Source organism: Xiphias gladius, chromosome 10 (assembly GCF_016859285.1).
Source record: "Xiphias gladius isolate SHS-SW01 ecotype Sanya breed wild chromosome 10, ASM1685928v1, whole genome shotgun sequence".
In the NCBI taxonomy this organism is placed as follows: domain Eukaryota; kingdom Metazoa; phylum Chordata; class Actinopteri; order Istiophoriformes; family Xiphiidae; genus Xiphias; species Xiphias gladius.
In genome coordinates, this window is record NC_053409.1 from 20,425,237 (window position 1) to 20,438,245 (window position 13,009).

Here is a 13,009-nt window from a genome sequence, read left to right on the forward strand (position 1 = left end):
CAGGAAGGATTTGAGCCCCGGCTGGAGTGGAACTGAGCTCCAGCAATATGAGAGCTGGAACCCGCTCAAACTGGCAAGGTATACTCTCTGTGGGCAACATTAGCCAGCTCCCCTCACAAACCCAATGACCTTGGAAGTCCGCACCGCCTCAATGATTTGTTATATAGTCACTTATTCCCGATGAGGACGACAAGACCAGGAAAGTGATGGGAAAAAAAAAGAGCAAGGGGGGAGGGAGGAACGGGGGCTCAGCTACACATGGAACCAACTTGAAGAGGCCGCTAAGAGAGCAGACTATTGTTTGGACAGGTCTGTAGGGTACCTCACTGACAAGCTAGTGTTGGCTGTGCAGAAAACATGCCATCAAAAGTTGTCCGTGGCCTCTCAGGGCTCAAGTGTTATGATAGTGTTTGGGCTTCGACTACGCAGATAGTCATGTTTACTCAGGCTGGGCCATCACGCAAATTTAGGGCACAGCTGCTTAAATCATGTGTGTATACTCCACTGGCGTCGTATCACCTTACCTGGGCACTTTAAGAAACACTTGTTTGCTTTCAAATTAATCATTGTGAAATTAACACCAGAGGTGTTGGTTTGAGCTTCTGTGATGAAGCAAATTCCGGCTTCCTTACCTCTTTTTCTGCTGCTGCGGGTGAAACACTTTCATGAATCATGTTTCATTTGGGTGGTATCCATGCTCCCTGGCTAACCCCTCACTGCTCTGCTGAACACAGGCAAACAATGCTGTTTAAGAATGAATAACATGCCCTTGTTGTTGTAGACCTCCAGATCTTAAATCATGGCCAAGTTAATGGGAAATCCCAACTGCCGCTTTTATTGTGTTTAAGACATTTTTATTAGACTGTGGTTTCAGTGCATGTTTCACCAAATGTTTTCTGTGCTATTTTTGTTAATCTTTACCCTGCTGCTGCACCTCTCTATTTTGGTTTTGCAACTTCCTCTGGGCATCTAATTTCCTGTGCAAATAATTTCTTTCTAAGAAAAGTACTGATAGTATTCAAGAGTTCGGGATCATTATTATAAATCAATGTTGGATGAAGCGTGCAGGTCTTTCATTTAATTAAAAGTTGCAATACTGCTAATTAAGCATGCTCAAATACAAGTAAAAGTCCTGCCTGCAACATTATGTGTAAGTTAAAGTACAAAAGTATAAACAACAGAATATATTTAAGTATCACAAGTAAAAGCAGTCATCATTAGAGCTGAAAAGATCAGTCAATTAATCATTTCATTTTTTTTCTATTGGTTTAACCAGGTAAAAGTCTCTAATAATTATAGCTGTCACATAAACGCAGTCAAGTAAAAAAAACAAAAAAACAACATGTCTCTAATGTTGTGTAACGGAAGTATAATATAGCAGAAAAGTTAGAACTCGTCAAGTAGAAATTTGTTGACAAAACCATCTCACGCAAACGTCAAAGTTCTGGAGCTTTCAGTCCTATTGCATGATTTTCATCAGCAGATGGCATTTGCTTAGCTGTCATGGTTGTATTAGGGGACGACATGTTTGTCCATGTGGTAAAGCGCTTCAAATGTCTTAAAGCGCTCATAGAAAAAGTTTAGATTTTCTGGGCAAAACCCCATCCGCCGATGAAGCTCATGTGATATGATCAAAATCCTGGAAACACAACAGCTACTAAATTGACATTGAGGTAAGATCATTTTATCAATTGCTGTTTTCCAAGGTCAAGATTGAACTTTTAAACTCAAAGTACAAGTGGCTTAAAACTGTACTTAAGTTGAATACTTGGGTAAAGTAATTACTTTGACACTTTAGTCGCGGCACAACATTCAGCATTTTTGTAGGCTCTACCACCTTTTTCTGTTCCAAGTAACGCGGACAAATACCAGCTTCTACGCTATCCACTTCTACATAACTCAACAGCAGCAAAATTCTTGTCTCAATGCATTTGAGGCTTTGGAGATTGGCAGGAAGATTATATACCGCCCCAGAGTCACAGAAGTGAAGCAGTATGTTGTTGCCTTTACGGCTCAGTGTCAGCAGCGTGGGTGGGGTAATGCTAATAGCAACCAGCTGTGTGTCTCATGAAGGGGGGATATAAGGTCAGAAGTGTGACATTTGCCAAAATAAATGTGGCCCCTCTCCACACTCATCATAACCTGGGCAGCCACTCCAAACCCTCTGGGTTGCATCAAACCCTCTTATGGCACCTGAGTGCACAAGCGCCGGTGATCCCAGAACGATTTTGAGCATGCATAAGGAGTTTTCCAGAGCCAGTATCTCTCAGGAAGATTTATTAATTTGACTTTAATTTGGTTTAACATATTGTTAACGGGATGATACGGAAGGCAAGCTTAACAATCTGGGTTAATAAATGTGTCATATGGTCCATTGATGAATGAGAGGCCACTTAAATTTAACACAGATACAGGGATAACCGATGTGGCCAGTTTCCACTCTCCTATGAATGATTTAGGCCATCCATTGTGTCGCTGTCTCCTTTCTAGATGTGGAGCACAAGGAGGAGGACGGGGGTGATGCAGTCAAGACCGAGGTGAGATTTCTGCTCTGTTCATGTCTTTGTTCTCTGACTGATGTAACTCTTGAGGTGTCTTTCACACTTGCCAGGGCTGTAGCTTCCTTTGTTTGGGTGAATTATCTTACTTGCCAGCATGATAGATGGTCGTGGTGCAGATTGAACAGAAGCAAAAGTGCTTTTCTTGACTTGAAAAGGGACATTTTTTTTTTTTGTAGCAGAAATGCTGAATAGAAAATACCTGGAACAACACTGGAAACATACTGGTATGTTGTCAAACTGTTAGTCCATCCAGTGTTGTTATAGCAATGTCCTTCTTTTGTCTTATTACTTATTCTTTATTGTAGGTCAGGTTGTATGTTTGATGAGGGGAGGTTTACTTGTTGTTTTGCATGACTGTAGGAATGTGGGTAAGAATTGTTTATCGTTATGAGAAATAAAATGAATTGTTTTCTTAATTAGAGTTAGATGATACAATTTATTGGTAAGTACCAAGCTACATCCAACAGCCAGTTAGCTTTGCTTAGCATAAAGACTGGAAAAAAAGGGTAAACATCTAGCTTGGCTTTGTCTAAAGATAGTCCTGTACATAAGCCCTCTTAAAGGAAAAGTTCAGCATTTTGGGAAATAAGGCAAACTTCTTTGCTCTCTTGGAGAGAGTTAGATGAGAAGATTGGTGCCACTCTCATAACTATCTGTTAAATATTAAGCTGGAGCCTGTTATCTTAGCTTAACATCAAGGCAGGAAATGGGGGGAAAAAACTAGCCTGACTCTGTCTGATGATAATGAAAAATCCTCCTACATGCCCCTCTAAATCTTACTAATGAATATGTTATATCTCGCTTGGTTAATCCATACAAAAACCGAAGCGGAAAAACGACAGTTGTCCATTTTAAGAGGGCTTGTGTGCCGGACTATTTCTTGGCTGGGACCAGTAACTTGCTGGGGTTACACTTTTGATTTATACGAATTAAACAAACAAGAATCAACATGTTAATTAGGGAGCTTTAAAGGTGGTGGTAGATCGATATTGTTACCTTTGGACAGAGCGGGGCTTACTTTTTCCCAGTGCGTCCAGTCTTTATGCTAAGCTAAGCTATCTAGCCACTGGTTCCTGTTATATATTTTGCATACATAGTAGTATCAATCTTCTCATCTAGCTGTCTGCAAGAAAGCAAACACACATATTTCCTAAAATCTTGAACTATTCCTTTAACACTGCACCTTGTTTTTACACTTTGGTTTTGCACAGATTAAACCGACAAGACATAATGTTTTACTTAGTGAGCTTTAGAGGTACTGGCAGGTGGGTTGTGTTACCTTCAGACAGAGCCAGGCTAGCTGTTTCCCACTGTGAGCAGTCTTTATGCTAAGCTAAGCTACCCTGTTGCTGGCTCCAGTTTCATACTGAACCGACGGATATGAGCCTGGTATTGATGTTTTCATCTAACTCTTGGCAAGAAAGTGAATTGAAGTATCAGAATATCAAACTAATCCTTTGAGTTTATTTCTGTGTTAAGCCTTTTACCACCTGCTCTCAAACAAATGTATAGTGAAAGCTTGCACTAAAAGTAAAGAAGTAGCTGCACCATCGCTAGACTAGAAGCTTGGTACAGTCGCCGATCCCCAAGGTCTAGAAAAACTGATCACTTCTCTTGCCTTTGGACTTGTGAAAGAAATGGTACCTAATGGTGTATAGATTTGAAATATCAAATACACTTGGGAGCTCCTCATATCAGTTGGTGCCGATGACCTTGAGACTGTTGCCAGGGAGTTGTGATTAGACAATGTGGCATCACTTCTTGCCGCCGGACCAATCACAAGCTGGTAGCACCAAACAGCACACCAACATGTGAGTCATCATCATTTTAGAAATTAGACAATCCCATCGCCTCACCTACAAATTATTCATTTGTTAACTAGAGTCTGTCAAACAGGCTCTAGTGACAGATTGGATGCACAGATTTACTAAAAATCTGGATGCTTCCTTATGAGTGAAACTCTTAAAGGAAGAGTCAAAAACAAGTAGCTAACTTTTTTTTTTTTTTTTTTTTTAACACCTTAAACAGGGAGGTCGAGGCAGGCTGCGAGGGGGAGTTGGTTGGGAGATCAGCCTTCGTCAGAGGCCCATGCCCAGAATAACCTTCCAGGCTGGTGACCCTTATTACATTAGCAAGCGGACCAGAGAGGAGTGGCTGGCCAAGTGGAAGATGGAGGTGAGTACCCCAGCTCTGTCCCAGCCACCATAGACAGCAGGATGAGCGACAGGCTCGGACTAAAGCTGCTAGGGTCAAAGATAGGGCTTGTGGTGTATTCACGGCCAAGTGTATTTGATGGGTCATTTGATATCTCATGAAGGTACCATTTATTTCAGTGGATTTCCAGGGCCATTGGCTCAGTCCTGCGTTTCCCGGCTTAGTTCTAGTCTATATCAGCAGAGGAGGAATCTGCGGTGAACACACCTGTATTGATGCTTTGACATGATTCATGCTTCCTAACATGGATGAAAATGTTGCTGTAAATTTATAGTTGCATAATTCGGAGTGCTTTTGATGTCTGGAAGCTGAGGCGAAATTATTCTAGATTAAAGGGTCAGTTCACCCAAATGGCTAAAAAAAGCTGGAATCAAACTGGGGACATTGTGGTTATATGGCATGCGCCTTAACGATTAGGCCACCAGGGGCACACCCTTAATTTACCTTTTACCCCTAATGATAGCGAGCCATTAGCAAGGTTTTTCGCAAAGGTTTTGAGATTAGAAATTTGTGATACTTAACAGCAACATCTCTTTCAAGAAAAAAACATCTGTCTTAATCTGGATAATCCAGAGACGGTACCAGCACAACCAGCCCAGCATGAAAAAAAAAATCAAGAAAGTCCAGTTTGAATAACAGATCCGTGAGTATGAAGCAAAACACTGAGACTGCTCATAATTTCAAGAGGAAAGATTTTACTGCTCTGGAAAGTTATCATTAGAGCAATCATTTTATCTTTAATCATGACAATTAGGAGGTAAGCAGTAGGAGTACAGCGTTCACATCACAAAGTAATGAACCAGGAATGTGTACTTGGAAGCATCGAAACTGGCCAACGCAGCATCCTGCCGCATGATGTAGCATTGTGGCAAAAGTCATTGGACTTTTCATCCATGATAGCTTAGTTATTAAGATTGTAAGTGTATTCTTGACCATGGAAACCAAAAGTCCACTTAGTAGCAGTTGTGGACCTTTCGATCGTATCACATGATCTTCGGATGGAATTTGTACAAATATTTGATCCAAAAAAAAAGTTTTATCAGTCGAAAGCTCGAGGTCAGTAAGAAACTGTAATCTCAACTTTTAAGACACCATTATTACATGACGACTGAGCAAAATGCAAAAATCTTCCGTGGAAGATCATGCGATATGATCAAAAGTACCAGAACAGCTGCTGCGTAAATCTTGGATCCTGTGGTGAGACTGGTTTGTTGAAAACGTGCAGGTATTTTTACGGCATCCATGACCACACATCCCTGCTTCCTAGCAAATGTCACAATTTATCCAAACTCTGAGCTCTTTTGTGAAACATTAACCCAGCATGACTTAAATCTGTAGAAATGCAAAGTTCCCCACATCACTCATTACTTCTTCATGTTAAATATGATTTCTGGTAGTAATTTGTTGTAGAGCAACTTCATCTGTTACATAATGAGGAGTCTCCGTAGTATCAACATGGGGTCTTCCATTTCTTCTGCCTCCACCGCCCCTCTCTGCTCTCCTCTGGAGAAGGCTTGGGGAGCGGCCATAAAAATGTCTCCAGGGAGGAAATATTGCCAAATTAGCAGGACATGCCGGAGTCCCACAAGCGAAATGTCGTAAAATAGGAGGCAAGTAGGCAGTTTCCATTTTCCAAACAGAGGTGGATTTTCTTGAACAAATGGCTATACTAGGCTGAGATTTAAGGGGATTTGCAAGATGCAAATTGTGACTGTGCCTGTTTTTTCCCCCTTTCTCATCTGGCGTATTGCAAGCTTTGATCTAATTTGCACAAAGACTTTGTTTTGGCATCAAAGCCCTTTCCTTAGGAGTAATGCGATGCATAGCCTTCGGTTTGGATTCTCCTCTTGCCACAGAGCATTTTGCTGTTGCATGCTCCTGCAGCAGGGAGGACATGGTGGCTGAAAGGGTTACTGCCATCTTGCACTTTCTCCAGGATCTCTCTTTTTTCATGTGCTTTGTGTTACAGTGGACTTCTCCGACTCTCCCTCTCCGTTTCCCTCCCCTATTCTTCTCCTGACCCCTCCCCCAGCTATGGAAATGAACTCTGTGCTATGGATATGAGGGTGAAGATGAGGTTTGCAGCAAATTTCCAGCCCTGCTTGCAAGACAGCCTCTTGGCTCACTGCCAACATTTTGCAAGTCCTCTCTAGCCAACCAGAATTCCTGTCGGCAATCACCTGACCCTGAATTCCCAGACAAAGAAATGTTCATGCTTTCTTTTTTTAAGCGATCTCTTCTACCCCGAGAGTGGGGGTGAAAAAAACTCAAGCCCCACACTGGATTATGAGGGTTGCGCGCTGGCGTGTATGGGTATGTGCACTGCATTGTTTGTTTGATAACACGGGGGGATAGTGTGCATGTCTGATTAGCCAGCTTATAGCGAGGGGAATATGCTGACTTCAGGTATTTCCACGAGAGTTGTTGTGGACCATCTGCTCTGCACAGCTTAAAGGGAAACCGTCTCTTTAAAAAAGGAAGAGTGAACAGGCTTTAGCCTGTTTGGGAAAAAGTTGCTTGCTTGAAAAAAGTTTTTCCCGTAGGGTGAATATGTGCTGAAACTATTTCCTGTTTCATAGCAGTGCCTAGAAATGTCAGGGTAGCATCAGTCTTTTAGGTCAAATACATGTACCTTAAAAATAATGCTGTTTTTTCAGAGCCAGCATGATTTTGCCTTACATAACATTCAACTGGGAAACAGGTTAAGTTGTTGTGTAGGCCTCAAATCCCTTTCCTTCCTATCATCGTGCACTTTGTTCTGTTTGGCTCAGGACATAGATTTACTATAAGAACAGTAATTGGATAGCTTGAAAAGATTTTAAAGATCTTTGGAGTAAACCAAGCAGCCTCCTCAGGGGGCATTTTTTAACAACTCCACTTGTGGATTCATGGGGAATTCTGTTTATGTATTCATAGCTGACTCTGTGATATTCCTAATTATCTCTTAAAAGGACACAATACAATCAGAACCAGATGGCCTCTTTTAGTGTGACCCCCCCCCCCCCCCCCCCCTCAAGGCCACTCATGAAATACACTGCCTTTGTAGGGATCTGTGCTAAAATCAGGTTAATGAATGCAGTAGCCACATTGCTGCACAACAGAACCTGCCACTTGTGCATTTTCAGACTGTATTTCCACTTTGAAGGCAGCCTTTTTCCAGGTTTAGGATCAGCTTTTGCAGCGTTCTTGATCTGATGCATCTTGAGTTAACTACACCTGTCATGACTTAAAGGAAGTTTCTGCTATTTGTCCCCAGTCTCGCTCAGCAGATAAGCTTAGGTCTTTGCACTAAAGACATATCTAACTGCATAATCCATCAAACAATTACACTAAACAGTCCCTGCCGTGTCTCTCCTGCCTGTTGCGTTACTGCATTCAAAGGTCAAACTCTTTTGTGGTGCTTCAAAGGCTCGCTGCCACGTTGTGTGAGGAAGTAATGTTCTGTGACAGTTACTTTACCTAACTTTTTATCTTTAATCAGAGTCTGTAGAGTGCTTGTTTGTTTTGATTCAACACCACCTTTCCTGCTTCTGTAACATCTTTTTCTCTGATATCCAATTTGTTTGAGGCTCGTTGTCTGTGTCCCTGTTTAACGTGCAAGCTTTCAGGGCTTATGCATCATAGTGTTTCATCCCAACAACTGCATTTTTGACTCTTTGACCCTTTGAGACTAAGAAATTTTCCTCCTAAAGTTAACAACCCTATAATACATTCTTGGATAGCTGTGCTATCTCAGTACTAGCTATACAGTAAACGTGACCTCTTGGTTAACTAGTACAGCCCAGATTGGATACTAAAGTTTCATCTCCACACCCCAGAGACCAATATCTCGTCTCTTTTTTTTTCTGCCTCCCAGTGCACTCTGTCACCCCTTGAGCCCTCAGGGTATCATGCTGCACAGCCTCTAAGTCAGATTATCCCTTATTGTGCGCCCAACATGTCTCTGCACTCTGCCAGCACCCGTAGAGCTTCTGTTTTCACTTTATCCCTGACAAAATCCGTGATTACTGTAAGTACAGTAACTTAAGGTTGGTTTTCCATTGTATTCATAAATAACATTTTTTCCAAGGGGGAAAAAGTAGAGATGTTTCCACTAACAGGTTGTTTAAACACATTTGCTCTCCTGTGTTTATACATCCACAGTATGTCTGCTGTCATTTTTGGTATTTGTCTTCAGCACAGCGTGACAGCAGATATAAGTGGTGGTATTTCTGAGCTGTCAGTGACGGGCAGGCGTGCATAAATGATAAAGACCGCATTGTGTCTCTGCTACGTCCTTTCCTATTTTCCCCTTTAGACTCGGAGGGCCTGTCTTGCTGGTGGAGCTGCACACACACTGTGAGGCCCCCAAAAGGGGGCATTTACAACTGGGAAGAAGTCCAGAGACAAATATCTGGTTCTTATAGCCACTGTACTTTCTCTCCTCCCCCCACTGGCATTTTCAGCGTCACTTTCTCATTGGCTCCGAGGAGAAGGAACCCTGGAGACAGTCTGACCCTAAACACACCAAAATGTGCACAGTAACAGTAGCTCAGCTGCTTTATTGGCATCTACAAATATCCCAGTATACCTGTGATTACTGGTCGCCAGAGATGAAGAAGCTTGCTTTGCAGTTACCCTCAGTCAGTGCGTTTATTTCTGACTGCACCAGCGACTGCTCTCCTCACATGCCAATATCACAACAGATTGTTTCTCCCCATACACATAACACATTTAGCAGTTTAATTGACATTTGTTAGTTTTTGCAGTTTACCATCTGGAACCCCACATCCAAGCAGGCTGTCGAACACTAACTCCAGTGTGCTTGCGCTGGAGCCAAGAGGCCTAACACATATGGCCAAGGGCTTTGAACCATCCATCCAGCACTACAGTACAGATATTTATAAACCACAGCAGAGCCTCTTGATTGAAGAGCACATGTTTTTACTCTTCTGCGCAGATTCCCCTCCCCACGCCGTCTAGGCACCACCTCCCCTTAAAGGCGCTATTGTTTACGAGTCACACTGGGAGAGAGGACTGTGGATTGTGCTATGCTCTCTCTCAGTCTCTCTCTTGCTTGCCTTTTTTCTCCTCTTCCCACACACTCAGTCCAGCTCTGGACATTTACAGTGTGTGTGAGACCTGAGAAGCTGAGAAAGACTTGGGGAAAGTAAGCACAGCTGTGCAGCACTGCTCTCACGTGGAGCCTATAGTATGACTAACACGTGTTTACATATGGGACTGCAGATATATACCGTGTGTGTGTGTTGTGCGCGCGTGTGTGTGTGTGTGTGAAAGGAAGAGAGAGTGAGAGAGGGAGAAGAAAGTTAGCATGTGGGTCCTACCGTGTCTGTGTTTGAGAGAGAGAGACATCAGAACGAGTGCAGCTGTTGGGGATTTACTGTGAGAGGCTTAAGTCCCGGCTGCGTCTCGTCCTCTCTGATCGACCTAGCGGTTCAGTGTCAGGTACCACAAACCCAGTGAACTCTCCGCTGCAGTTATGGACACTATAGAGTTACTGTATACACGGCTGCTGATGAATGGGCCTCACAGGCGGAGATAAAGACGTGTTTACAAAGGCGTCCAGACTCCCACAATCAAGATTCTGCAGGTATGCAGCAGAGAAGTTGTCCAGCGAAATGGCTAAAAACACTGTCAGCCTCTACTTACGCTGCACCTGGTGATAATACAGTTTTACCGACAGTCCTGCATGGCAGTACCATGCCAGGAAGAGAGCATAAAATTGCACTTCAGTCTCTGGTGTGTTGCACCAGTATGTACCATATAACGCATATATTATTATTAACATTGCACTAATCAGTATTTCTTATATAAACCGTGGGTCATGGTGACTGTGTGTAATGCGAAAACAACAGACTCTGCAGTTAACCTCAGCCGTATGACACATTTTAGCATCTTTCAGCTCATCATTTTGGTTTTACAGCCAGCAAAACTACTGTTCTGGTTCAGATCCCTCTCATGATCGTTGTTTCCGGTTGCAGCAGGCAGCCTTTTTCACCAAATACCTCTGATAGACCAGTTAGCGACTAGCTAGTAAATATAGTGGAGCATTTAGTAGCAGAAGAACGGGGTTTTCCCTCAGGAGTTGGTGGAGAGCAAAACAAAACCAAAGTGGATATTGGACTTAAATGTCTACCATTTGGCCCGAATCACGACTCCAAACAAACGCTAATGTTGCTTCGTGTCTGTTTAGTGTATAAGTAAGTAACTGTTTGTAAACACATTTGCCATAACATCTTGATAAGTTGGTCTTTTGTCAATGCTGTCGTTCCTCTGCCCCAAAGTGGCCAACAAAAAGAAAAAAAGAAGAATTCAAGGAACAGTGCGACAGTTTGCAAAATACATTTGTTTATTGTCATACCACCAGTCACATGAGAAGCTGGTATCAGTTTAATCTCTGTGTCCTCTACAAAGACATTTCAGGACATGTTTAGACCCAGCTAATGGACGCTTGAAGGGCTGATTAACAAACCTCAAGACGTTCGAGTACCAAGTTGTGTCCATAGCCAAGACTATCAAACACCGTCAAGAACTAAAAGACTGCACTGAATGCTTGCTCATATCTGTTTGTAATCTTCCGTCTTTCTTACTTCTTTGATGTATTTCCTGACTTATTTCCATGAGTATGTCTTTATATTTAGAAAAGCTACTTTTTCAGCTGGATGAAAACTCTTCATCATTAAACTCAGTGACTGCACACGTCATCCCGAAAAGCCCTGTCTTTATCTCTGCTGTCACTGGACTGTGTTTCAGGCAGAGAAAAAGGCCAAACTGATGTCAGATGCGATGATGAGGAGAATGAGGAGAGGAAGGAGACAGAAGGAGAGAGAGGAAGAAGAGGTAATAATAAAGCGTAATAATAATAAAGCCTTCTCAGTCACACAACACTCTCAGTCACACACAGTCACATCAACAGTCATCACAGCATCACAGCCACACACAAGCAAAGCAACAGCACAGCAGCCAGCAGTCAGCAGCAGCAGCAGCAGCAGCAGCAGCAGCAGCGCAGCCGCAGCCGCATCAGCAGCAGCCGCAGCAGCCGCAGCAGCAGCCGCAACAGCAGCCGCAGCTGCAGCAGCAGCAGCAGCCGCAGCCACAGCAGCAGCAGCAGCAGCAGCAGCAGCAGCCTACTGACCCAGCTTCCCCCACTGTGGCCACGACCCCTGAGCCTGTCTCCATCGTAGGTGGAGACAAGACGTTCCCCAAGTCTGCAGACACTGAGCCCGAGTATGAGGTAAGATCATTTTGAACCCTATTCACACTGCTTATTTTCCAGTTGTGGACTCACATGATTTTCCAACAGATATTTCTGTTGGAAAAAGGATTCGGTTTACAGCCAGGGTTAATGCTTGTGGAGTCAAGTAGCCATTCATGTTTTGGGAAATTATTTACTTGGGGTGTTATACAGCTGTCAGCCAGAGTATACAACGATGCCAAATATGTCACCTTGAATTCTGGTGAAATGTTTATAATATGTATAAAATGATGCAGTTGATGTACTTTGATGTAAAGCTGCAGCATGAAAAACTGGTGTCTTGAAGTTGGTTGGTGTATTTTCCTCAGTAGAAATAATATATAGCTTCAAGCATATACTAAATACAAACTTAATACTAAAGTAAATATACATAAAGTATGGAACTCTTACTTATACAACTGTTTTCACTCGTGTAGCACTACTCCCCGAGATCAGTAGACAGACACGATGTGTAAAATCAGCAAACTTGCCCTTTAATGGGAAATTTAAAGAGGAAATGACTAATTTTAACATGTTAAATGTACTCGTTTATGCATTGAGTTTGAGGATTTTCTGTTGTTATTCATATTAGACCTGAAACAATTAGTCAATTCATTGACTACTTGATATGCAGAAAATTTTTCTGTCTTGTGATAGTAAAGGTTAAAAATTGGGTTTTGGACTGTTGAGGGAAAAAAACAAGCAATTTGAAGATATAACTTAGGGCTTCGGGAAATTGGGATGATCATTTTTTACTATTTTCTGATATTTTATAGACCAAAACGATTAAGTGATTAATTGAGAAAATAACTGGGTGATTGACAGATGATGAAAATAATTGTTAGTTGCAGCCCTCATTTATATTATAAGTAATCACCTTTAATTATCATTATTATATAATATTTTATTTTGTTGGATTAAAAATCTTATATAAAAAATAACCTAAATTTACTGTCCCAAAGTGGGGGGAAAAAAAAAAAAACTGAGAGACTGTGTTTAA

At 42.2% G+C, this 13,009-nt stretch overlaps 1 protein-coding gene across 1 annotated transcript in view; it reads left to right on the plus strand.

Annotated features, from left to right (window-relative positions):
* dnmt3ab (DNA (cytosine-5-)-methyltransferase 3 alpha b) overlaps positions 1-13,009 on the plus strand; it is a 40,267-nt gene that overhangs the window by 13,763 nt on the left and 13,495 nt on the right. The window contains exons 5-8 of the mRNA XM_040136987.1: positions 2,491-2,537; positions 4,590-4,736; positions 11,529-11,628; positions 11,777-12,009. Coding sequence (XP_039992921.1) covers positions 2,491-2,537; positions 4,590-4,736; positions 11,529-11,628; positions 11,777-12,009 — 527 coding nt within the window. The remainder of the gene's footprint in view (positions 1-2,490; positions 2,538-4,589; positions 4,737-11,528; positions 11,629-11,776; positions 12,010-13,009) is intronic.